The sequence below is a fragment of the Peromyscus californicus genome, unplaced genomic scaffold (genome assembly GCF_007827085.1).
Source record: "Peromyscus californicus insignis strain IS unplaced genomic scaffold, ASM782708v3 Scaffold_13__1_contigs__length_99412109, whole genome shotgun sequence".
NCBI classification, from domain to species: domain Eukaryota; kingdom Metazoa; phylum Chordata; class Mammalia; order Rodentia; family Cricetidae; genus Peromyscus; species Peromyscus californicus.
In genome coordinates this window covers 1498573-1525259 of record NW_026294424.1, presented here as the reverse complement: position 1 = coordinate 1525259, position 26687 = coordinate 1498573, and the positions used below count along the sequence as shown (strand labels likewise).

General features: G+C 49.9%; 1 protein-coding gene across 11 annotated transcripts in view; it reads left to right on the top strand.

Moving 5' to 3' along the window:
* The window catches only part of CUNH4orf50 (chromosome unknown C4orf50 homolog), a 92145-nt gene extending 66767 nt beyond the window's left edge, over positions 1-25378 (top strand). For 6 of the 11 annotated variants that reach the window (XM_052736061.1, XM_052736059.1, XM_052736060.1 and 3 more), the window contains one exon: positions 17832-25378. In XM_052736061.1, the coding sequence (XP_052592021.1) occupies positions 17832-17918 (87 nt within the window). In that variant the 3' untranslated portion in view covers positions 17919-25378. Of the gene's footprint in view, positions 1-16373; positions 16473-17831 lie in introns of those variants that run through there. The other 5 variants (XR_008217635.1, XM_052736062.1, XR_008217632.1 and 2 more) reach the window with 4 other exon arrangements.
* Positions 25379-26687: the final 1309 nt, after the last annotated feature.

The following is a 26687-nucleotide window of genomic DNA, read 5'->3' as shown; positions in this document are numbered from 1 at the left end:
ACTCTGGGGTTTCTTGGTCACTGAGACACAGATATAACTAATTGTACAATGTGTCACAGTCTGACTTGTAATAGAAAATTATCAGAAACAGGAAAGACATCCAATTGCATTAAGAAAATAATGCTCCAGCACGACAATGAAGCACTGTTTCATGTGCCCTGAGTACCGAGAGCTGTATGTGTTGAGGACCATCTTGGGATGTGGGGACCCAGTGAGGAAGGAGCTGTGGATAATGGCTCCTGTGATGATAATGCTGGGGGAAAGGTAAAATGTTGAGTGCAGAAGCCTCCCACAGCTTTACAACCTCAGCTCTGTTAACACACAGCCCCGGGAAGGTTGACTCAGTGTTTATTTTTAATCTGTTTCCCCCAAGTGTCTCGAAGGGGAACCTAATACTTACTCGGTGGGGAAAAGCAGAGCAGCTTTAAAAGCATCTGCCATATAGACTTCAGTGAGCTTCTGGGGGTGTTGTGTCTGTGTATCGGAATCACCGACCCTTCGGGAGCAGCACAGCCACCCCCTGTGAGGCTGACGGCCTGAGGTTGCAGTGTATAGAAGCATTTGTGCCCACAGCGCTTCCTGCAGGTTCTCAGGGAAGTCTCCATCTTTCAGTTCCCATCTATATGCCCACAAGGACCTGCTCCTGCTTCCATGAAACACTGTCTGAGCAACAAAGGCCATTTGTCATCTGCCCCACGTGCTCTCTGGAGACCCAGAGCTCAGCTGCGGCTGGCTGTCGTGGCTGTCAAGCTGATAGCTGTCCTGTGCGTGTGTGTCTGGATGCGTGGGGATGTATATGTGTGCCCATAGAGAGCTCTGTTCAGCGCTTTCACCTCTGCTCTTACATGGTGAATGCCCTTGCCGCTCTGATTTAGGACCCTCCCATGATAGCTATTCAGTGGATGGAACATGAGCACTGTCCCAGGGCCTTTTGTGACCGAGTTTTATTTCTGACTTAATGAGCGTCTCTGAATTCAATCATCATGTGTCTCATGAACACTTGCCATTTATAGATGTCTATAAACATTATGTCTCTTAATATCGTGGGTTCCATGTGTTAATTTCAGCTTCGTGTTTGTGGGTCCCTCAAAGGAGTTGGAACTGGGACTAAGAGAGGAGTGGGGCTGGTTCCACAGTCCACCCAGGGGCACAGAGCAGGACTTAGTGGCAACTCTGCACAGCAATTGCTGGGAGGGAACCTGGGCAGCAGAGGAATTGGGCAGTGCACCTGAACCAGGGTCCAGGAGGAGGCCCCACTCAAGCTGAACTGGGAGCTTGGGAGGTTGGGATTAGTAGTCCAAGGGCCAAGACAGGAAGACTAGATGGCTGTGTAGAGCAGCGAATGGGCAGCTATGGATGGAGGAGGGCGAGGGCTGGAGGACCCTGCCTTTGAGGAATGGGGGGTCCTGAGGCTGGCCTTGGACAGTGACCATCAGACCTAGTGTTGTGTAGCTTCCTTCTGACCCCCTGATGCCTGAGCTCCGGTTCTCATGCCCAGTGGGGCTGCTTGGGCAGCTGAGGTAACACTACTCCCTTCTAGTCTCTCCTGCAAACCCTGGTCCTGCTTGTTGCTTAAAGTAGTCCACACATCTGACGAGCAGACAGACACACATCTGTTGGTGGCTGCTTCTTCCCTCTGCACAGAGCTAGCCAAGGAGAGGCTGAGGAGCAATTCCTGAATGAGGAAATAAAAAATTGAAATGAAATGAAGCAGTAGGAAGTTTGTGGAGCAGGAGGGTGTGGAGGGATGAATGTGACCATGGGTGGGAGGGGGAGGTGGGCACTGAGCTCTCGAATGACAAGGGTCTGGGCCTGGTGCTGTAGAAAGCAGCTGGGAGGATGAGGGTAATAGGGGAAGGTGGATGTCCTTTGAGCTTCGAAACTGGGTTCAGTCAATTCATCTGGCGTTTTCTGTGGATCATAAATATGGTCTCCCTGCCTGAGGGCACAGGCACTTTGCTGGCTGGCTGCTTTTAAACCAATGGAGGTCTACTATTTCATTTCAATTCTTATGTTTGTTTTATTCTTCTAAGACAGAGTTTCACTTTGTAGTCCAGGATAGCCTTGAAGTCATGGCAATGCTTCTGCCCCCAGCCCACCCAGGGTTGGGATTATGGAGGTAAGGGACCAGCAGTATGTGGTTGAGTAATATGGGTAGATCCTGGCTCAGTGGTCAATTCTTCAGTTGCTGATCATTTGAGTTCTTTCCATGTTTGGCAGTTATGAATATTTAAGTTACCAGACTGACCAAATTCCACCTTCCGGAAAGACACACAAACAGAATACACCCTGGGGAGTCACAGTCGTCACTGCCCCACTCTTCATCCATGCATGGCTCAGCCTTCTCCGTGGCCAGGGATCCCAGTGGGCAGTGGTCCCTAGACCCCTTGCTTCACTGTCACAGCCTTCCTTGTGGGGTCTCCATGTCTGTCGTCATGTAAAGGACTCTCCCTACAGCGGGCCTCTTTGTCTCTTTCCTGGTTCCTAAGCCTTCCCTACCAGCTTCCTTGCCTCCATAACTCCAGCCGTTCCCTGCTTCCCAAGGCCAAGGCCAAGTGGTGGTACTGTCCTCACCCAGTGTCTCTCCTGTCAGACATGGCTCCAGAGCCAGAGATCACTCTGTTGACTGTGGGCCCTTTGCCGTAAACATTTGTAAGGGGGCAGGTTGCCATAGCAACCCACTTTTATGATGACAAGATACAGTCAGCCTTCAATAACTGAGCCCAAGCTGGATATGGTGGCACATGCCTGTACTAGAACTCAGGATGTGGGGGCGGGAGAAACCGAAGTTCAAAACTATCCTCAGCTAAGTAAGGAGGTCAAAGCCAATGGGGGCTATGTGAACACCTGCCTCAAACAAGTGAATGTAGGACCTAGTGACCAGCCCTGCCACCTTCCCCACCATGCCACTCTGCCCACAGCCTTGGGTTGAGTCTGTATCTCCAGTTCTCTGGTCATAAGCTGAATGTTCATCACTTCCTAAACAAGCCACAAGGCTCCCTATCCCTCCCTACCTGGAAAGGATGCCTCATAATAAAACATGGGAGCTTGGAGACCATCACCTCTCCATAGTTCACTCAGCCTGATCAAGCTTCTAGAAGCCTCTACTCAGCTGCTCTGCCTTCTGCTCCTGCTCCCTAGGAGTTTCCTTCTTGCCCCTCTATCTTTGGGAACACTGGGAACCTCTTCCATTCCACCCCACCCTATCCCTGAACTCTTTGACCGCTTTTCCAGACTCATCTCACACATACATTTAATCACCTTAGCACTGAACTACATCCCCAGCCATATTTTTTTCTTCTAGGGAGGATCTTAGTTACTCAAGTTGGCCTTGAACTCATGATCTTCCTGTCTTATCTCCAATCCCCACATCAGTAACTGGAATTATAGGCCTATGCCACAAAGCTTTGGTTAAAACTGCTTTATATAGGTTTAGCAGACTGTCCCCTTCCCTCCCCTCCATCCCCATTGGGGAGGCTCCCGTTGGCATGGGAGCAGAGACCCAGATTCCAATTATGTCTAGCCTCTGATTTCAACAGTGCTGACAAGGGCATCCACTGTTCTTTTTACTCTCTTGTTCCAATGACCCTAATGGTTGAGGCAGGCAGCTGGGCAGGGTGGTGGTGGATGTCATCTTCAAGGCAGAACTCCAAGGATGCATGACCTGTAGTTGGTCCAGTGGCCCCTCGTTTGGGCCCCAGCCCTGGACTACAGGCTCCTATAGTTTATTAGACGCTCACAGCTTTGCCTTACAAGTAACCATAACGCCAGTGGGTGAGGTCTGTCTCAGGCTGGACCCAGGATGAGGTGGAATCTTGGGACAGAGCCCCCTCCCGGCTTCCAAGGCCCCTATCTGGGGCTCACGCTACCCAGAGCCTGTTTCTCCACTTGCCTGCTCAGACTGTGTCCCCATCTCCAGCTTGGGCCTGACTCAGCTCTGCTTCTCCTTTATCCAGCCTTCTGCCCCAGGGTGGTTCTACCAACCTCTCCACCCACTTCTGCTGGCACTCTGCCTTTCTTTCCTTGTTAGCTGTGAATAAGATGATAGAACATGCCAAATGCCCGGTTCTGTGCTTGGCTCGGGTGACATCAGTTGGTGTCCTGTATCTTCATTATTATCGCTGTCCTTACGACCTCTTGCAGTCAGACAGACCCAGGGTTGAGTCCCAGCTCCACTCTCCTTTGCTGTGGCCCTTGAGCCCGATGCACACCTTTCATGAACATCAGATTCTCATCCAGAGTCAGTAGTTATTGAATTTCGTGGCATTGCTGCTTGGCTACGCAAAATAAAAAAATAGCAACTTCTGTAAGAGTTCTAGTACTTAGAGACCACAGAGAATGCCAGGCCCAGCCCTCCCTGCAACAGGCAATGCCCTGGCTACCATCCAGAAAGTAGCTCGTTCACAGGTCCCCATGTACAGAACTCCATGAGTTCCCAGGGAGATAATGTGTGCAAAGTGGTTTGTAGATGCTCAAGTACTCTAAAATGTTTATGATGATTATTGCTAATTAAAATTTAGGACAGCCTGGAGAGAGGCAGGGAGTGAGCTACAGATCTGCCTGCCTCCTTCGGAGGGTCTTTTAGAGACGTGAATGAGAAAGCCGCATGTGCGAAGACAGCCTGTGAATGACTCCCAGGTCCTTGTCCTGAATCCTCACCCAAGCCTGGAATATGTGATGAGTAGTCACTCTAGGCACTTCCTCATTTCCTTGCTTATCCTCAATGCCATTGCCTGCCCAGTGGGAGGTACTGAGCTAACAATGGCAGCTGACCTCCCAGCAGGGAGTATTACCAACCATGGAGCATCTCTATGGATCTTTGTAAAGGGAGCATAGAGTTAGTCATTGATTCTTGCCTGGCAATTTTTCTAAACATCAACTCATGGGACAGAGATGAGAGGATTCTTGTTGTCCAGTATTGGTGTTGGTCGCTCATAGTCTGGGCATCCTCTGTGGCTCCTGCTGACACTCTGGGCTCCGAGAGCCTTGTCCTCACCAACCTGTCTCTCTTGCAGCCATGCTGCCCTGTCATCTTCCAGGTTTGCCTTTCCTCTGTGCTCCCATCCCTCCTATGGCCAAAAGCTAGTCAGCTGGGGAAGAGGCTCGGTTGCCACTGCTTCCAGATGCTTGGTTTCCATGGGGAGACTTTTTGAGTAGGGCCACAGAGATAGTATCTTTCAGATTAGATGGGAGCTGAGCCCTGCTCCCCAGCCCCCCACAGACACTCTACTGTCCCTTTTCCTTTCCTCCCAGATCCTGCTGCCATCTCAGTGATGGCTTTTTTTTTCCCCCTGGGAAGTGGAGGACATGCTTGTCCCAGTGAGGATCAGTGGGAAGTGCTGTTTGAGAAGCCCCAAGCCTCCAGCCTTGAGGAAGTCTGTGGCACCTGGGGGTCTGTTTCCCCACTCAGGCACGGGAACATGGCCTGGCTCAGTGATTCTCAGCCCTGGCTGCACAGGGCGAAGGTGGAGCTTCCCCAGATCGCATATCTGAGTCCCTCAGGACACTCTGCCCACCTGGCCTGCAAAGATCTGATTGACACTTTCAGAAACCTTCAAGCAGGAGGTGTCAGCACACTGCCAGGCATAGGGGCCTCAGCAAGGCAACTGCAGGGGACTGCTGTAAAGGGGGATAAATTAAACTGAAGTCACAGAGGCTGTCTAGCAGTTTCCTTAGGGCACCCTCCAGATGTGCAGGCACTAAGTGTCGTTTCCATGAGCCAGCGGGGGTGGGCTCTTCCCTCCTCCCTCTCTGGCTCCTGCAGCAAACACCCCAAGGCAACACATCACACGCCAACTCTGAATCTAGCACAGCCTGAGCTCCATGCCTCCTTGGCACCTGCCCCCACACGGAGTGTGGTCCTGGGTCACGTCCTTGGTCAGGAACGTGGCTCAGGAGCGAATTACCCCAATCTATACACGTGACGTTGAACCTACTGCTCAGTGCCCCATCCAACCTTCCTGAAGTCGGGGTCTAGAGTCTTCAGGTCCCTTCCTGAGCCATGCTTTCCTGGGCTGCATAATAAGTGGGCATGGTGTCCTGTGAGAGGATATCTTCTCTTTAACTTGTGGCTGAACTCTGGGGTCTCCTGTGCGGTCTTCCCCTGATAACATGGCTAACCATGCGGTTTCTTTTTCAAATGCTGCCCTTTCCTTCCAAGCATCTCCCCCAGGGCCACAAATCATTTTCTCTTAATCATCATCTGTGCCCCTCCAGCCCCAGCTCTCCGATGAATGGCCCGAGGCCTCTCTTTGCACTCTGTGTGATTTTGCCGCTGCTGCCCCGTGCCTGGGCTTCTGCCAGGCTGCAATGATTTATGGGAGTTGGTAGAGGCCCAGTGACTCCCAGTGACCTGTGCAAAGCAGGGCTTGTGGTGAGCACAGTTGAAATGCTGAGATGCTCGATAATTAAATACCTTGCTGGGCCTGGATGTATGCTTTCCAGGCTCAAGAATGAAATGCTGTAGCTCTCAGGGGAGACTGGGCTGAGGCTGCCAATGCTCTGGCTTCCACAGCTCAAGGTCGTTGTTCTTTCTGGATGGATCCCTAACAATTTTTGTTGCTGCTGGTGGTTTTCTTTTTTCTTTCTTTCTTTCCCTTTTCTTTTTTTCCAATTAGGCTTTTCTGCATGGAACAGTTCAGTTTCACGGATATATTTGAGTTTAAATGAAAGATTGTCTAGTATTTGCAACCACAGGCTGGCTGAGCAGGGCTGCGTGAGAAGGCTGCCTGTCAGCAACTGTCAGGAAATCTCATTTTAATTTCTCCTTCCCTTAAGGTCTCTGGGGTGGCCATAGGGCTGGTGCTCTCGGGGACACCTGGGTTACAGAGAAAAGGAACATCTGGATTCCAATACTGATATGCCCTCTCCCAGCTGGATGGCTCTGAGGAAGTAACTTAGAGTCCCTGAGCCTCACTTCTTTATCTAGAACTCAGGACTGAATTTAATAGGCATCACAGAATTAGAGAACTTTGTGGAATAATGTGTGGCCACCAGCAGGACAGCCCTGAGGCTGTATCCCGGAAGTGCCCTTCTTTGACTGAACTATTCCTTGTCAGGCTAATTCCAGTCCTGACCTTGTATCCTCTGGCCTGTGGGACAGAGGCTTTGGGGCCATGCTGCACCCCCTAGCCAGCCTCTACTCCAGCCTTCTGCTGGCCAGCACAGCTCTCCTGGGGCCTCGGGCCCCTGCCTGTCCAGGAAGCAGAACATCCCAGTGGTTTTCTGAGGGCTTCTCAGAGGGTCCTTGGCGTCATGTTCTGTTGTTACAGGGATGACTTCCATCCTTACCTGGACACTGGCTTCTCTGCCTTCTGCCTCACACTTGGCTCCTCCTCTTGTACCTACCTGCATGCACATACTGACTTCAGCCTCTATGCCTGGGGGAACCCAAGCTGTGACTATTGTGGAGGAAGGAGCTGCTTTTGCCCCGGAGTGCCATTGCCCGGAAGATACCCTGGTCCCCCTTGGTGTCTCACAGAAGCTTGTGCATCATATGGCTTGCGGGAGGAGACCAGAGATCGGTTCAGCTTTACTCTAAGCTCCGCTTTGTTCTCCGCAGTGGGTGGAGCGTAGCTGCATGGCTGTGTCAAGCGGCATAGCTCCACCCCTCTCAATGATGATTGGTCGGCAGCCAGGAAACCGACTGACAGCAAGCCAATCAGAACTCTTGCAGGATCTGCCCTTCTCAACTACCTAGAACTCTAAACTAACTGGAGCTGGGCAGGGTGTTCTGAGAGGAAAAAGAGCCACAGGCCAGAGAAAGAGGGTGGAGTGGTTGGTGGGCATCTATGGGACAGGACCTAGTCACAGCCTGAAAGCCTAACTCTACTCAAGGTAGTCCATCCTCCCCTGAGTTTGGACTCAGTCACAGGCGGCCACATTGTATGGACATAATATAACTGGTGTATCTCAGGAAAATATATGGTTCCAGGACTGGAGCATTTCCAGAAGATGAGTTAGTGTGGCCCAGGAGGAGCACTCGGGAAGAAGGGGAAAGAGGATGGATGGGGATTAAGGCACCTTCTCAGGGCTTCTCTGGCACCTCCCTGATGCTGCCCACCACCTAGCTGGCCTCTGCTTCTTAGGCTCACTGCCTTCAGCGTGCTCGCACCTCCTGGAGTATCGTCCTTGTGAGGACAGTTCAAGGTGGCTGCTGCAGCTTCAGGCTTCCTATGTCTGAATAGGAAAGGGGAATGCATACCTTTCCTACAAGTCCCTAGTGTTACCTTGTTTCTCATTGGCCAGAATGGCCATTATTACTGCTCCGTACCCTTTCCTTCCTGACGGGAGTATTTTCCTTTTCAACATCTCAGATAAGAGGCAGCTGGGAAAGCAGGCTGGAAATAGCTGTGAGTTGGCACGCAGACTGTCTTTTCCTGGTGGTGTAACAACACTCAGCACTATAAAGAGCGAGGGCCTCCGAGTGGCAGAAACTGGCTTTGACTAGAGCTCAGGCCGTGGGACTGGGGCAGGGTGGGGAAAGGAACTTGATGTAGTGATAGCCCCATAGCGGTGGGAGGAACTGGCCCTGATTGCACCTTCCGGAACCTCCAGGCTGGCTATTGCCTGGAGGAGGTCAGGGTAGCCAGACGGGAAGCAGACGAGAGGCGCTCACATGCTCAGGCTTGTTGATGCTGCTGGCAAGTATAGAACATAGAAAGGGATGAGATGGGCAACAGACACTATGTCAGGAGAACTCTGGAATGTGTCCTTGTTGGACTGGGAAGGGTGAACTGGCACCGGTTTCTGACTCTCAATATCTTGGGTGTGGCTTTTATCTGCAAACAGGCAGATTTCAGGCTGTGTTACTCACTCAGGTATATAAAACAAGCTCGAGTTTCCCCGCACCCGAAGAAGATCAAGAATGGATTCCTTTAGGATTGTAGAATAGGATAGATGCCAGACTGTTGAACAAGTGAAAGGAATAAATGTCATTGCTCACGTTCCTTTAAGTGGGTCCCCTGGCATTGGAACAGAAGAAGCCACATTTAACATTTGCCATTGAAAGCTTCCAGTTAGAAAAAACGAATTTAAGGGATGTTTACTTTGTACAGGAAAAAAAGAGAAAAGCGGTAAGAAGAAAACTGAAATTCATAAAAACAAAATCACTATTAGTGTCTGGCCTGTGTCATTTTTTATCCCCATGTGTACATTTCCTTGTAATATTTATGGCCATAATCAATACCCAGTTTTATGAGCTGCATTTGTCAGATCTGGATCTCATAGCCATTCCCCCTGTGGTCAGTGTGGTGTTCATATGCTTCACCTTTCATGGTTGCATAACAAAAAGCTATTTTGACCCCTGTGACCCAGCATTGGGCCGTTCTTTTATTCTGTAATAACGGCATGCTTATTGTTATTATTTATGAACCTGCCTTTGTAGAGAGAAGCCTGTTTCTGGGAGGTAGTCCTAAGAGACATCCATGCCTCATGTCTTCGGCTGGTTCAAAAATGTCGACCTGGGACAGGAGTGGACTTACAAACTCAGGGCTGGAGAAAGCCTGCTTTGTGTGTTCCCTCTTGGCGGCTGCAGTTTGCTCATAATGTCTATGGACGATTTATTGCCTCCTTTCTAGAGGGAATCGATCTGCCCCAGCCCCCCCCCCCCCCCCCCCCCCCCCCCCCCCCCCCCCCCCGCCCCATGTAATGTAATGAGATTCAGAGCCCCGCCTCCAGGACAGACCCATGAATTAAAGCAGAGCTTGGAGAACAGGAGAGTGGAAGCAGCCCCATGAATCTTGCTATTGATACACAGATTAAGGCACACCGGGAAAGGAACACTCTGTCTTTATCTTTTCAGTATCTCACTCTTCAGAGAGCTCCCAGAGACTGAAGAGCAGTTCACCTGGTTCATAGCCTGAGTTCTCTCCCCCACTGCACAGCAATTTGTTGGCCCCCATGGCCCACGAACAGTCACTGTGTGTTTGCACTGCTGACGGAATTGAACTTCAGTCCCTGTACCACGGATTCCCAGCTCAGATTCCAGTTCGGTCACTCACAGAGGCCTCTGAGAGTCAGCTTCTTTCAACAGCCTTTGTAGGTAGGGATTATCACTCACAGTTTACAGATGGGGAAACTGAGGAAGGACGTGGCTCTGGAGCCTGCCTAAGGTCCTTGGGGTAACAAACCTAGAGTTCCTTATCTTCAATTCTTTATAATGTCAGGGATTTGTGGAAGAGGTGGCCTTGGGGGGGGTTTGGTGGGGTGGGGTGGTGGGGGGGGGTGGTGGGGGTGGCAGAAGATTCCCTGTAAGGACACCTTTTGTATTCAACCCAAACTGAATCCCCACCCTTGATACCCTCCTTCCTAGAGAACCCACACCCCAGTAGCCTGGAAACCCCACATTGTTTAGACTGTCCAGTCTCAGGCTATCTCAGGCTGCTTACCTTGCGTTTCCCACTCATCTAAATTGGAAGATTGGAAACCCTAATAAAGGCTTTCTGCTGCTGCTCCTGCCTCCTGCCTGACCCTGGTGCTCCCCATGTGCCCCCTCCCTCTGGGGAGCCATGAGTAATAGCTTGTCTTCTCAGGCTGCTGTCTCTGTGTCTGTGATGTTCCCCTTGGCTGATTAAAACTCCTGGGCACTTTACCGTCATGCCTCTGATAGAAGGGCACATGCATTTTGTTTGTTTGCTTGTTTATTTTGGAAATTTGGAGAAGTTATAATAAAATACCTTTTGTGCTATTCTTCATAGAGATACATCTGGTGTGGTTATGGAAATATTTTGCTCAAGACAGTTTCTCCCTATCAACTTTTGAAAAATTGGTACCCCTCTTTTGTTCATTTGCACACTCGTTCATTCTCTTATACATGCAGTCTCCCCTAATGCATGCATACATGCAAACATATGCATACATAGAGGTGTGTGTGTGTGTGTGTGTGTGTGTGTGTGTGTGTGTGTGTGTGTGTGTCTTACCAACCCTCCAGTCATGTGGTTGGCTCAGCATCATCAGTGATTTCAGGTTAGGTCAGATCACACCTGAGAGTCCATTACTAGGCCTGTTCCAGCTGCCACTGTGGTCCAAGAGCAGCAAGTGGCCCATGATCTGCTGACACTGTAGCAGGTGAATGGACCACCTGGGTGAGTGAGCAGGCAAAGGCACCCTATTTGATGCTCTGACCCTATTTGAAAGAAGCACGAGACAGCCAGAGTACCATTAACTGGGCTCATCATGGGGTCTATAGAGGGCCCTTTCTCTGTTAATGGTCCCCAAGTGGCACATGGAATAGTCTTTCCAAGCCTTCACACTCACCTTAACATGGCTCACTTTAATTTTCCTCATGGGCTTGTCTCTCAACAGGGAGAGGTGGACAGTGGGGCAGCTTGATACAGGTGGTAAGCTGCCCATCAGAAGATAGGAGGGTTTGAGCAACCATGTGTAGCTAAAGTTTTCCTGGTTCTGTTCAGCTCCTATGGCCCTGCGACTGGCCGCTTGGACCCAAGTAAACACACAGAGACTTATATTACTTATAAACTGTATGGCCGTGGCAGGCTTCTTGCTATCCGTTCTTATATCTTAAATTAACCCATTTCTATAAATCTATACCTTGCCTCATGGCTTGTGGCTTACTGGTACTTGACATCCTGTTCCTCATGGCGATGGCTGGCAGCGTCTCCTGACTCAGCCTTCCTGTTCCCAGAATTCTTCTCTCTGCTTGTCCTGCCTATACTTCCTGCCTGGCTACTGGCCAATCAGCATTTTATTTATCAGTCAATCAGAGCAACACATTCATAGCATCCCCAGCAACCATGCTTTATGGATGTTCAGCCAGAGGGTTCTGGATGTAAGAAGTAGATGGTTATAGCGCGTTTTCAGCATCAGGTGCATTTAGAGTTCATTAGAGCCACAAATAAACAAGAGGCGCTGGGTCCCTCCCCTGTGGTTGGCGGCTGCTTGTCTCGGGACTCTGAGGATGGAAAGGTACAACTGACTGAGCCCAGATCAGAGAAATCATGAGCCCCACGTTATTCATAAGATAAGGCTGTGTCCTGAGCCAATAGGATGGAGAATCTGGGGATAGGGCAAGTCCTGCTTATGGGGAAAGAGGGCAGGAATTTCTTGAGATGGGGCCTAAAAACAAAACAAAAACAAAAACAAAAACAAAAAAAAAACCACTGTTTTATACCAAACCAACGTGAGTGTCACTGTTACCCTTTTTTCTATACTGGTGTCTCTTTCTTCAGAATTGTATATTAAAAACCACTTAGTTTTCATTAGTCACTTGCATTTATTATCATCTTATTTCCAACATGGCTTTGAGAAGGGCCAGCAAACTCCTCAAGTTCAGCAGATAGAAGGGGAAGAAGCCCACAGTTCTGCAGGGCTGCCTGTTGGCAAAAAGGGAAGGTGCCACCACTTTTAGGTGTGGTGGGCGGGACCAGACATCAACTGACCAGTCAAGAGCAGCTTACAGGGATGAACTTCATTTTGATTCCTCCCGAACCCCCACAGAGCTTCCTGCCCATTGTTGGGTACACAGAGGCGTGCATGCAACCTGGCTCTCACTCTAAAGGGGAAATAATAGGTCATTTATTCTGAGCCAAATTCAGGTTGCCCCAGATAACACATTTCTCCATGGAAGCAGTTTTGTGAGCTTTTGTAGTTGCAGAATAAAAGAAATCCGCAAATCAAAGCACCAAATACAGTGGTGGGAACGATGGCTGGGCAGTCTCTGCTGCAGGTCTCCAGTGCTATCTGAAGACAGTCTTAGCTTATCCCAAAAGGTTTTCCCCGACAGTCACAAGGATGTTAGGTCAGACAGGGAGGTGGGAAAGAACAACACAGCTTTTGTCTGGGTGCTTGCAGGTCATGGAGTTCTGGATAAACGTGGGCCAGAAGTAAGGTGGAGAGAGTGTTGCCTGGAGAATCAGAAACTGATTTTGAGTGTGGCCACCACTCTGGGGCCTCTTGCTCTTTGGGGGCCTGTTTCCTGAACTACCTATGGACAGATGATTCTGAAGGGTGGCCCCATAGCAAGAACTTCTGTTCATTCACACTCTGAGATTCACACCAACACTGTTTGGAGCTCAGTGCAGACCAGATACTTGAATACAGGAATTAAGGACCTGATGGAGTAGACAGGGTAGAGACTTAAATTTTGAGGCCTTGTATTTGAGGCTGGGTGGGAACCATGAATCTTACGTTTGATTTCCATCATTTGGCAGAAAAATGCTGTCTGTTGCCCAGGGAAATGTCTTCAAACCTGCTGCCTCAGAGGGGAGTCTCCTTAAGTTGACCTGGGTTAGCTTGTTTAGGACCTATCCTGTTCATACTTTCCTGTGAGTGGTTTCTCTGGGGCTTGAACTGTTCTGTGTGTGTCTCTGTGCCTTACTTAAGGACACCAGTCCTGAGGTCTTCGAGGCCCCTTCAGGCTCCTAATGTCACCACTGCCTGGATGAGCCTGACTGTATGGTCACAAGTGAGGGTAAAGATACACGTGCATCTTAGGGACCAATAACATTCTGGGTGTGACAGCTGCCCAAGGGGAGGCCAGTCCGGGCAGGTGCCCGAAGTACAAGCTTCTGGGATGGCATGCTTCAACCTGCCAATTCTCCATCCTAGGACACTGGGCTACCTCCTACATGGTGGGTTTCTAGGGCAGGGGCCTCTTGAGTGCTCCCACATGATTCTCCTTGAACTCCATGCTCTGCCCCCCACCCGTGTCCCTATCACTGTCACTATGGAGGTTGGTGTGCCTCTGTCCTAGGAGCTGCAAGCACTAATCCCCAGCACCCAGTCGTGTCCAGACCCCGAGCTGAGCCAAGCATTCAGTGACCACGCTGGAGGTGGCATTCAGGGGAACACTGGAAGAGCTGGTGAAAATGAACAGCCTAGGAAAACACGGAGGAGAGCGCAGCTGAAACTCCAGTCGACCCAGCTTGTTCATTCCCTCTCTCTGGGCACCTAAGGTGGCCCCAGCCATAGTGGTCAGCAGGGAGTTCAGGCATGACACGGAAGGGCTCAAGTTTGGAGGGACAGCTAGGAGAGGCAGGCAGGGCTAGACATCACGGAATAGTCTGTCTGTCTTGTGAAGGGCTTGGCTGCTTCCTTGGAGTAGTACAGTGAGAGACCAGGTGGCTTGAGGCAAGGGGATGACGTCATCCTCTTTCTAGGAATTCTGGCTGCTGTGTGGAGAAGGGAGGGACCAGCCTGGGAGCAAGAGCCTGCCAGGAAGCTGTCCCCTGGCAGGAAGTGGTGGTGGCTGGGCTGAGGTTGGCAGTGTGGAAGAGAAAAGTGGGACAGAGTCCCCAAATCTGTATTTCCGGGTGCCTGCCTTCCTTTGTTGTTTTCTTTCTCTCTCTTTCCTCCCTCCCTCCTTCCCTTCCTCGCTCCCTCCTCCCTTCTTCCCTCCCTCCTTCCCTTCCTCCCTCTCTCCTCCTCTTCCTCCCTCCCCCTTCCCTTCTTTCCGCCCCCTTTCCTTCCCTTCCTCCCTCCCTCCCTTCTCTCTTCCCTCCCCCCTCCTCTTCCTCCCTCCCCCTCCTCTCCCTCCTCCTTCCCTTCTCCCCTCCCCCTTTTTTCCTTTCCTCATCCCCCTTTTCCTCTCTTCCTGCCTTCTTTTCTTTCTTTCCCCTTCCCTTTCATTGTTTCTGAGACAAGGTCTCATACTGTAGCTCAGAATGGCCTGGAACTCACCATTTAGGTCAAGCTATTCTGGAACTCATGGCGCACCTCCTGCCTCACCTTCCAAAGTGCTGGGATTCCAGATGTGAGCTCCTGGCTGCTTTCCACCTGTCAGCAGCTCAGGTCTGCTGGGGTTTTCATTTGAGTATCGTGGTGAGAAAAGCCTGAGAGAGGCCGGGGACAAGGCCACCCCGTGCGTCCCCATTGAGATTCATGACCTTGTGGTCTGGTGGAGCAAATGGTGCCAAGGGCAGGCATCTATGCCAGTCTCCCGTCAGGCTGCGTTCTCTTGTGAAGGAACTGTCTTCACTAGGGTCTGGTACTAAGTAGGGCATAGATTACTGTCCCCATTTTTGGCCTCATTTCCTGGTACCCCAGGGCTTCTCCCTCTGCATTGTGTGGTTGCCTTCCTGCCTGAGCCTCCACCATGGTCTGCTCACACAGATGCTCCTCCTTCTGATGATGCCCTGAGGCTGAAGGCTGGTCTCATGTCCAAGCCTGGGGTGCTGTCTTGCTGTACTGAATCACCACACCTCAAGGTTTGGTGGAACCTCAGATGTCCCTGGATCAGTGTTTACCCCAAAGTACAAGTCCTCCTGACATTCACAGCCACCACGTAGGACGCTCTCTCCTTTTCACAGACTTCCACCTGCCATCTCAGGTGGCTCTTCCAGGTTCTTTCCCCCCCCTCCCCACTACCCATTACAGTTTGCTGAGCCAGTGGCCCTCAGGGGCAAAAGTATCTGGGCTTTGTTTATCTCACCATTGACCATGGCCTAGAGGACACATTAGGCACGTAGTAGGTATTTAATAAGGAACAGATGAATGAGTGAGTGAAGGAGGGAATGAATGAGTGAGCGAATAGGTAAAAGACTGAGTGGGTGAGTGAGAAAGCTAGTGAGGAACAGGTCAGCCAGTAGGCAAGTGGTCAGCTCTCACTGTTCAAAAGTCGTGGGCCCTCAGCTGGAGCGAATCCTGTCGGTCCATGTCCAAGCTTGTTCCCTCTTCCAGCAGCCACTTGTCACACAGTGGGGCCACAGATCCTCCTCTCGGCCCTTCAGGCGCTTGATTCCACTCTACCAGAGGGCCTTCGCACTCTGATGCCTGGGACCCTTTGCCTTGTTTTTCTCCGTGGCCAGGTCTCTTTTGTCACTGGGATTTCAGCTCAGATGTCACCCGCTTCAGATCTCTCCTGATGATGCAGTCTAAAGGACTCCTTTCCACGCGCCTTTTTACCTCTCTGCCGTTTAGTCTGTTGAGAGGGGTCTTATATAAGTTATTCCAACTTTTCTCTTTACAGGGGTGTGCAAGCTTTCTCTCTCACACATGCACGTGTGCGCGCGCACACACACACAATGACTGTTGTGGGCTTCTCATTTTAGCATCCTTTCTGGAACCCAAATTTCCTCCTGAAAACGAACCTGTGAACATCCCACATGGACTTAGGAGGTGACCCTATGGTCTTCATTAATCCTGGGACAGTTGTGTGTATTTCTCGGTGAATACAAGATCAATGTGAGAATTTAAGCATTAACCCTGTGTGTATTGTAAGCGGGGGTGATGTTGTCTTGAGCATGATGTCACTCGGCCTCTTCTAGGACAGTGTTCTGTGCTCAGAATGGAACCCATCTCAATGCAGTGATACCCAAGTACAAAGTACTGAGGCTATGAGATACAGGATGCTTGGGCAAGGAAGAAGTGTGGGGTCCTCTGGACATACTGACTTCTGCGATCTACCCCATTGACAGGACCCACAGAGCTGTGATCACCCCTAGGACCTGAACACTTCTGAAGTTCCCCAGAGACTCTGATGGGAAGAGAATTCTGGCCCCAGAGATCTTACAAGGTCAAGGATTTGCACTGGGTTTATTTTTGTCTCACTCCCCACCCCCAGCATGTGATATAGCGCACAGAAAGAAAGCTATAAATACATTTTGAAAAGCAAAGCAGTCTAAAACCACCTACACACATACACACACACACACACACACACACACACACACACACACACACACACACACACACACACCAGTGAGATCTTCACGACAGCACTGGGACACTGAGGATGATGCTGGGAATGTCACAGTCTTGTGAGTGACGCAGCCACAGAGTATGTGCTCCTGCTGTACAACTCCATAGACCCTCAGCATCACAGCAAAGCTGGCCTCGCTGACATCAGCTGTGGGGCTGGCCGCGGAACTGCACAGGGATGCTGTGCTCTGGTAGGGTGTCGCTTTTCAAGGATCTCCCTCTGGGCTGTCACACTGCCCAGATATTTGAGTGACTCTGGCAGCTTCCCTGTGGGGCTCCTCTTGGCAAGCTGACTCTCCAGCCTGCATTTCCCCAAACCCACACAGTTCTCACTGTCTCCCGCCTCTTGTGTGTGCTCTGCCTAGAAAGGCCTCTATCCTATAGGTCTCTGATATCCTGCTCAGATATCAGCATCTTCAGGCATTCCTCCAGCCCCACAGCTTCCTCTCTTATTTCTCCTTCCTTTCTGAATCCTCATCATGTCCTGGTCTGTGCTGGGGCTCCCCCTCCCTCCTCGTGCCACACAGCCCCTCTGTTCTCTGTTCTCACCATACCGGCTTCTCTCCACAAGACCCTTGCACAGGCTGCCTGGCAGTCTCCTCTCATTCACGTTCCTGCTCTGCTACCTCCATGGTTCCTTCCTGGCACCGGCAGTAACTGTCCTGCTTCAGTTACAGCTGAGATGTGCACACTTCTCTCTGTTCCCTCCAGCTCACTGGAACTGTCACAGGGCAGTCTGTAACTTCTGAGTCTGGCACCAGGCCTGGCAGAGGCTAGGGTCTGCTAACTCGGCTGACAAAACAGTAAACACATCCCTAAGACCCTGTTTCTCGCTTCCTTCGGTCAGTTCCCGAACCTTCTTTGGGCCATTGGCCTCTGTGAAGGCCTCATGAACACTAGAAAGCCTGTGTGCACCAGACTTGGTCACGTGACACTTCCATATGGCACCCCTGGCTCACAGACACCCCAATAAAGAGGCTGCTCTCTGGAAACACTAAGCAGCTTCTTTTCCTAGAGGGAGCAGCTGGAGAGTTGTCCTGCAGGCCCTGTGCACGTGGAGATACAGGGCAAGCCCTCAGCAACCCGAAGGCTGGCCCGTCTGGACAGTTCTCTGTGTAGCCATATGGGTGCCCTGCTCCCTTCAGAGACTCATCCTCCTGCTTTCCCTGTTGCAGGAAAGAAGACAGCACCATCAGGCACATCACGCTGGAAAAGATGAACGGCTGTCCCAGATGACCAGTGGAACAGAGGTGGCCCTGTGATGTACGGTCCTTTCAAGAGCTGAGTTACAAGCCGCGTCACCACCCCTACCCCAGTCATCGTGAGGGGATGTTTCTCTCTGCACAAGACCAGTGAGAGCCCCGGAAGCCCTCAGAATTGCCATGGAGCAATGGCAGGATCCTGGGCTTTGGGGTTTCCAGGCTGGCTGTGTCACTTGCACAAATGACTTAATTTTTTGGATGTCTCCTTCTTAGCCTGTTTGGGAGTCTTTCTGTCTATCTGACAGTCATGTGTGATGGTACTAAAGCTGGCAAATCATCCTGATACTTCAGGATGGTGGCTCATGTTTCGGAGCAACTTGGTGTTTGTGAACTATCTTCTGCTCACCTCCCTGACGTCATTCAGGACATGCTGCCTCGAAGCACACACAGTATCACGATGTCTCTTCCACCTGCCGTGGGTGACAAAGCCTGCAGGGGATGGTTGTAAGGTGACTTTGGTGATGATCTGGACATCATGGAGGTTCTGCAGAGTCCCAGGCTGAGTGGAGGTCTCGCCCATCCTGGGAATTGTCTAGGGAGAGACCCCCAGCTGTCATCAGGTTCTCAAAGGAAACAGACTCAGTATCAAGCACCCTAGTCTAGTAAGGAGAGAACTCCACAGGGAATCCAGACATCTGACTCTGGTCCTACCTTGCTGGTGACCCTTAGACTATTCCTTGGCCTCCAGGAGCCTTGGGTCCTCACTTGTGTAGTGGATGCACCCACAGGCTTTCCAGTTCACGGGCAGCTGTAACAGTGCCCAGTCTGCAGTCCATCCTGGCATCATGGCTCAGTCCCTCCTGGTTATGAGCTCCTGTTGCTGGTTTCTCCCAAGGAGCAGGCTCTGGCTACTGGGAAGACTCTAGGTAGCCTCCCTGCCTTCAGGAGGAGGGAAGAGAGCTGCTTATCCAAACACAGGCCACTTCTAACAACTGTGTCCTTCACTTGTCCCCTAGGTAGTCACAGCACCCCAAGCAAGCAATCCATACCAATGCCTTGTCCTGTTTCTGTGTTCTCATCTAGGTGTTGCTAGAGTTTTCCTGCCTGGCCCACAGTCAGGACAAATCTCTCTCACCCGCCAGTCCCAAGCCGCTTAAACCCGATCAAATAAACACAGAGACTTATATATTGGTTTCAAACTGTATGGCCGTGGCAGGCTTCTTGCTAACTGTTCTTACAGCTTAAATTAATCCATTTCTATTAATCTATACCTTGCCACGTGGCTTGTGGCTTACCGGTACTTTACATCTTCCTTGTCCTGATGGCGGCTGGCAGTGTCTCCCCTCCCAGCTTCCTGTTTTCTCAATTTTCCTCTCTGTTAGTCCCGCCTATACTTCCTGCCTGGCCACTGCCAATCAGTGATTTATTCATTGACCAATCAGCAACACATTTGACATACAGACCATCCCACAGCATCTAGGGACTTCACTTCCTTGTGGGGGTGGGGCATTTCCCTTCAAGTTCAAGGGTGATGGGGCTGGCTCCATCGTTCTGGCAGATGGGTATCCAACAGGTATCTAAGCACTCCCAGAAGAAACAGGACAACCAAGATTATGCTTGGATAATCCTCCAGGAGCATCTTCCTATCCTTGCTGCTGTGTATCCAAGTAGATGGTAGGAGATGGGTAGATTCAGCAAGGGTATCTTGGGCTTTGGTCAGTGAGGGAGGAGTAACAGACAGGTGTCATAACCTGTGTGCTCAAACAGAGAATCGAGCTCACAGCAGACACACAGGCTACCCTTGGAGGGTCCGGTCAAAAACACGTCTTTGTGCCTTGTGTTTTTGATTAGGTGGAAGGTACAGAATATAAACTTAGTGTCTTGACCATCTCAACCATCCGGTTCACTGCTCATCCACACACTCAGTGCTCTGCAGCCATCACCTCTACTGTCTCCAGAGCTCTTCTGTCATCTCAACTGAAACCCTATGTCTGTTACACACTAGCTCCTTTTCCTCTTTTCCCAGACCCTGACAACCCCATTTCTCCCCTGACTACATGTCTCTCTTGTCTGATTGCCCTAGGGACCTCATGTAATATGTGTCCTGTGACTAGCTTCTTGGGTTCCATATGACATGTCAGTCTGTCCATGCTAAGTTATGCATCAGAACAGCCTTTTATAAAGCCAGTACTGCACGTATTGACCACATTGTTTGTCCTCTTACCCAGCAGTGACACTTGGATTTCTGCTACCTTTTGAATGTAGTGAGTGATGGTGCTATGAAGGTGAGCACGCAGATATGCTGACATGATATACATACATACATATATATATATATATGTATGTATGTATATATATGTATAAAAATTTGGAATTAGTAACATTGAAAACCCAAGACTTTTCCTAGGAAGTCAGGACATTTGAGTTTTCCAGGAAACTGTGGGATCTGGGCACTTTGCTCCCCTAACCCCTTGTCTTCTTGACCACCATGGGAGCTGTGTGATGCTGCTCTGCTGTTCTCCAGTGGCAAGCACCTGTCCTGGTGCCTTGGGAATAGACTGTTCTCAACACACTTCAAAAGCCAGCTGGCCACCACCTTACTGTGATTCAGTGGTGGTCCCTCATCACTGTACATGTTAGTGGCAGTGTAGATATCAGAAAGGGTCAGAGCCTCAGTCTGTGGCCCAGGCAGGGAGTGATGCCACCATGCTCCCTGGGAAAGACTAGGCCCCATACTGCCCATCCCCCCAGGGCAAAGCCCTGAGCTACCTGAGTCTCAATTCTGTCTTGTGAAGGAAAACTGGATGAAGAGTCCTTTCTCTTGCAGCCCGGAGGAGCAGAGACAGAGGTTGAAGTGTTTAGCGACTGAAGTGCACTTGGAAAGTGCTAATAACAGCTCAGGCCCAGCCTGGAGGCTGGGTGTGCATGGATGGGGACTCCTGTGCTGTAAAGTGGGAAAGGAGGCTTGTACACCCTAGGTCTATTCCCAGGACCCATGAGGCCTGTGGGAAATGAACTTGACTTATATCAGGTACTCCATATTTGTTGCTTTCCAGTCAGTGGGGCCACATCTGAGTCTCCCAATCATTTTCCCCAGAAAGAGCCATGAAGTCTAGGGAGCACCCTGGCTTTGAATTTGCCTACCTGATTTCAAACCAGCCTGTAGTGGGCATCCCCCTGGTCATCTGCATAATCTTCTCAGTACCAAGAGGATAGAATTAGACGGTACTTGGCTCATAGTTCAAGATCAGCAAAGCCTGTGCTAGGCATGGTGGCACATATCTTTATCCTGGCATTTGAGAGGTAGAGGCAGGTGGATCTCTGTTAGTCTGAAGTGAGTTCTAGACCAGCCAGGGCTACACAATGAGACCTTCTCTCTAAAATACAGTTCTCCCAATACTTCTTCCACAAGGAGGAGTGCACAGTACAGGTGGCCTTCAGTTCCTGTTGGTTCACTCCAGAACTCACAGGCACTTGATGCTGTGACTTAATGCTTTCCACATTTTATTTATTCATCCAACCAATAGCATTGACGAAGAGCCAAGCTAACCCTGGGTTCCTGCAGCAGGAGTCCACTGCGGCCAGCCTTCGGTGGTTTTGCTACATACTCCTTTTGAATAGTCCTTCTCCCTGGCTTTGCCTTCAAGTTACATCCATGGCTAGATGGGGGGCTTCTTGTCTTCCTGGGCCAAGTTCTTGGTGGTCTGCTTGTTCTGGTGTCCCACTGGTCTCTCTTCCTGCTCAACACTGATGCTATTTCTTCCTCCTTTCCAAAGCCTGGATGGATACATATGAGTCACCCCCTAACTGGAGGTACCCTTGGACCACACATGGGGGATCCTTTGAGGTCAGACATGGACCCAGCAGAGCCAAGCCTCTTCCCCTTTGGGCTTTGGATGAGATGGGACACAGATGGAAAAGCCTTTTGTCAACTTTCATTCTGTGGAAATAGACCAGATTGGTGCTGCTTGACTTTCATGTGCTAGCTAGAAGACAGAGACCACCTGGCAGAGGAGGGACAAAAGAGATTTAAAGCCAGAGCAACAAGGCTGCAGTGAGCAGTCTGAAGCTCTGACACTGAAGACACATGCTACCCCATTTCCTCACCTGGCAGTCTGGGTTCTAACACACCCACCCACACCAGCATCTGCTGGGGGTTACCGATGAACAGGCTGGGTAGGGAAAGCACTTTGCAGGCTAGAACACAGTGCAGACACTTTGTTCAGGTCATTACTTTGGTATGCGTTTATGGTGTACCTACTGTGTGCGTTGTAAGCATGATCTGTCTGCCTCGAGATGATTTGGAAAATGTCCCTGGACTGAGAAGGATTGCCTGTCAGATGGCTGTACTACACATTCATAGATTATGACTAACAACAGCCAGAGAGTTGGCATGGCAACGTTTTCCCCTGAACTGCGAGGCAGTATGCTTAAAATAGGTACGATGGAGGTGTGGCAGCAGCCGAGACGGATAGCTCTGCAGCCTGAAATGGGTGGTAGGCTCAGGGTGGTCATGTCCTTGTCCTTTCCCAGCAGGTCAGCGGTGCAGGGATTGAGATGGTAGACCCAGGCGCATCCACTGTGGGAGCTGGAGAAAGACTTAGGACTCACTATAAACACCCTTCCTCCCTGAAGCCCAGACTACTTAAAGTGGGACACCATTGGCAAAGGGACCCCAGACAGGACTAAACCGGTTCTGATCTCTTGTGGACTACTACCCAGCAGTGCCAGAGTGCAGCTGCTTCTGACCGGGGATGCAATTCATTTTCTTGTGGGTTCCAATGTGAATGGCATCATTTAACACTGAGTCTGAGTTCAAGTCCTCCTTTTCTGTGGAGTTCATGTGTGGGATCCTCCTTGGGAAGTCCGGAGTCCTGAAATAGCTTGGAACTCTTACTTTTGGGCTGGACTTGCATGACTGAGGTTTGAATTGGCCTCCCCCTACCTCCCCAGTGTTCAGATCAGCAGAACTGATCAGAAGTTCATGAATCATGGGGCTGAAGATGTAGCTCGGCTAGTAGAGTGCCCTGGGTCCCATCCCCAGCACCATATACACTGGTTGTGCTGGTGAACTACTGTGATTCCAGCATTCGAGGTGGGGGTCAGGAGGACCATAAGTTCAACTTACCTTCAGCTACATAGCAAGTTTGAGGCTAGCCTGAGAAACACAGCTACTTAAAAACAAAACAGAAAAACCATGAGTTGAACAGGGTGTGTTGTTACATGCTGTAATCCTTGCACCTAGCACTTGGGAGGTGGAGATAGGAGGATCCAGAGTTCAAGGCTAGCTTGGGCTATGTGAAACTGTCTTATCAAAATGTTCATGGACCATTTTGTGATGAGATTCATCTGTGAGTCTAGTTCCCTCATCACTGCAGAGGATGGGGACCCAGGTCTCACACAAGAGTGCCCTGTGCTCCCTTTGCTCAGCAGCGAGTTGAGTGAGGTTTTCATTTCAGGGCCTGTTTCTCCTTTAAGCTCTGAGCTGCTTGAAAGAGATCATGGCTTGTGTTTGTTTCCAAGTGGAGGGTCTAGAAGGTGAAACTGAGAGAGGCAGCTGGGGAGATAACTATCCATTTTCAGACAGTGGACCCAAAGTCTCTTCCCCCCGTCCTTTCCTGCACTAAGTTCCCAGATGACGCTGTGGGCTTCTCCTGGGCTCAATTGTATTGATTTTTTACTCTCCACTGGGAAAGAACTGTGCAGGTAGGGAGTTCCCATCTTTGGAATATTTGTGACCACAAGGCAGTTTGGTAACTTGACTGTTGAGGCTCCTTCTGAAGCCAGAACACAGAGAGAGAGATGGCCTTCACTTCCCTGTGACAAGCCCTGATAATGGGGTCTTGGTGGCCAATCGCTGCAGAACTATCTGAAAATCCAGGGGATGAAATGTACCTCTGGCCACTTCTTTGCATCCTGATTTCTTCTGGGCTAGAAGTAGCGTGAGAGGCAAATCTACCAATTGCTCAATAAACAGAGCAGATTTCTCTCCTGCATTGGTGCCGCCGGCCAAGTGTACCCTTGCTCGGCGTTGGCATAAATACGTTGAGATTCTCTGGTGCCTTATAGAGGCAGAGAGGGGGGAATCCCAGGAGTTTGATGACATATTTAGCTTCCTTCTTCATTTAATGAAAAAATTCACTCATACCTTGACCCCAAAGCTGTTTGGACTAAGTCAATGCACCGTGAGATTGAAGGGCAGAATTTTCTTTGTTTCATCTGATCTTCATTCATGCTCTGATTCCATAAATCCTGGACGCACCACAATCTGACTTTGGCATCATGGAAAGACTGAACCCAGCCACAAGAATAAGGCTTTCTTCAAAAGCATAGTTGTTTTTTATTTTTATTTTTATTTTGGTGGTTGCTTCTATGACAAAGGGTGGCCTGATGGTGTCTTTATGTGCTGAGCAAAAGGGAAGTGAAGAAAGAATGAGATCGTCAAACATGGCTGAAAACTTGATTTCAATTCTGTATCATTTTCATTTCTGCCTGAGATAATATAATGCAGTGTTTGTAAATATGACTTTGGAGGTGTGGGTGGAAGTGGAAGCTAGGTCAAGTATAATTCTTACTTAGAGTCTTCACTGGGGCAAGCACAAGGCCAGAAGAGGTAGGAAGGTAAATGAGGGGCCAGATGCACACCTGGGCTTGAACTCTGGCAGGGCCACCAACCAGCTGTGCAAGTTCAGACTGGCTCTCTCAGCCTCTCCAGGGCAACAGTGTGAGGATGTGGGGGTTATTGTATATTTCTGAAAACACACAAAGAATGTTGATGGATGCCAGGGACTTCTGTCACTCCCCTGAAAGCGAGCTATCTGGAGACACCTTGAGCAAGTCAGAGCACAGGCTAACCCCTTGACCTGGGGACTAAAGCTTAGGTTTTTCACAGTCAGCTTTTCATGGCCCATGAGAGAAGCAGGTAGGAATCATTGGTTGTGGTGCTGAAGAGAGCCCCTGGCCTTCTCAGTCCTTTGGGGCGAGAACTGGGAGGGAGCAGAAATCACAGAACAGCTGTGAAGCGCAATAGCACTTGGGAGATTGTGCGCGTTCCAACTAGGTCGCAGGCACACAATAACCTTACAGCCCACTGCTGGAATCTAAAAGGACTCTTCCATAGCCAGCTTACCAAATCCAAGGTAAAAATTTTGGCAGGCCCATCATGTCCCTCTACCAGTGAGCCACTCTGTTCCACAGGGGTGTGGTCCAGTGACATATAGAGCCCTTTCCTGTTGGGTGTTATCCAGCAGGACGCTCACTGAGTGATTGGCAGTGGCTGTCCCATAGCACCCTGCCTGCAGTGTGGTGAACAGAATGATTGCTGTTTGTCAGCCCTTCCCATCACCACTCAGACCTGTGTGACTCAGGCTAAGTTGCCCCATCAGGATTTCTAATGACAATTCTGTCTTGTGTAAATTAGAGCAGGATATTCTCTTGTTACCCAGAAGTATTTTTCTATGTTAGTGAAATGTATATATACTTTGTGTAATTTTGTACATTAAAACATGCTTTTTTCGTAATTAGAGTTTTTTTTTCCTTTTAGTATTTGGTGATGGGTTCGTTACTTAAGGCCTGGTCTAATATAAGAAGACAGTGAGTTCAGGACTCTCCGTTTCTGGTGGGGAATAAACTATTTTCTTGTGAATCCAATCTACTCAGTACGAACAATGGGGTAATACCTTTCTACCATGTTAATTTCTTATTGCCAAGAGACTACGGGCAAAAGCCAACACCTCTTCATTTATTTATAGACTCGAAGTCCTCCTGCCTCTACCTCCCGAGTGCTGAGATTTTAGGTGTGAGGTCCCACCCCACAACACTCACTGATTTTCTAGTTCTGGCAGCCAGAGTCTGAAGTGGGTCTCAACATCAATGTGTTGGCAGAATGCATTTCTTTCGGCTCCCAGAGAAGAATACATCTTTTCCTTTCCTGCATCTAGAGTGTGCTTGCCTGGCTTGGCTTGTGGTTCCTCATGCATCTTCAAGGGTAGGACTGTAGCTTGAACTCTCTGCTTCGGTTGTTATTTTACCATCTCATTTTGTCCCTCATTCTCTTGTTCATATTTCCACTTGGATGGCGCCACCCAGATATTCTACCACATTCTCTCCATCTCCAGATCTTTTTTTAAGCACACCCCACATCCTCATTTGGCATGTGGGTTAGCACACAGGTCCCAGAGATTGAGCATCACTGAGCAGCTTTCTTCTATGCTATGTTTTCTGGGTGGGGGCAGCAGAAAGAGAGGGCATTCAGTACTCTGGATCTGTGACTCACACTGGCCTGGCTGCATGTCTCTGACACACCACAGGAAGCTCCCCCACCCATTCTGAACATCTCATTGTCTCAGATGAGCACATGACTTTGTCTAGAAGACTTACTATATGCCTCTGACAACAAATTGTAATTCCATTTTCTGAAAATATTCTTTTTCCCTCCCCAAACAGGGTCTTACTGTGTAGTTCTGGCTGGCCTGAAACATGTGTAGACCAGGATGGCCTCAAACTCACAGAGACCCAAATGTTTCCTGCCTCTCTAGTGCTGGGATTAAAGGTGTGTGCTACTATGCCCAACAAAATATTCCTTTGATAAATTGTACTTTTTGTATTTGTTTTGTGTAAACAAAATATTTGGAGTTGGGCTTGTTCCCTCTGCTACACTCTTGAAGTATCCCTCTCTGCTAGTGCCCTGGAAGGCTTCACAGACTCCAGAGTGAGCTCAAGGTTGAGTCTTCTCACATTTATGGTGTAGTAAATTAAGGACAACTTTTTCTTTGGAGGACGGAGAGGTCACAGCTGTCTACTACAGGATAGGCTTGATCCAGTATCCTG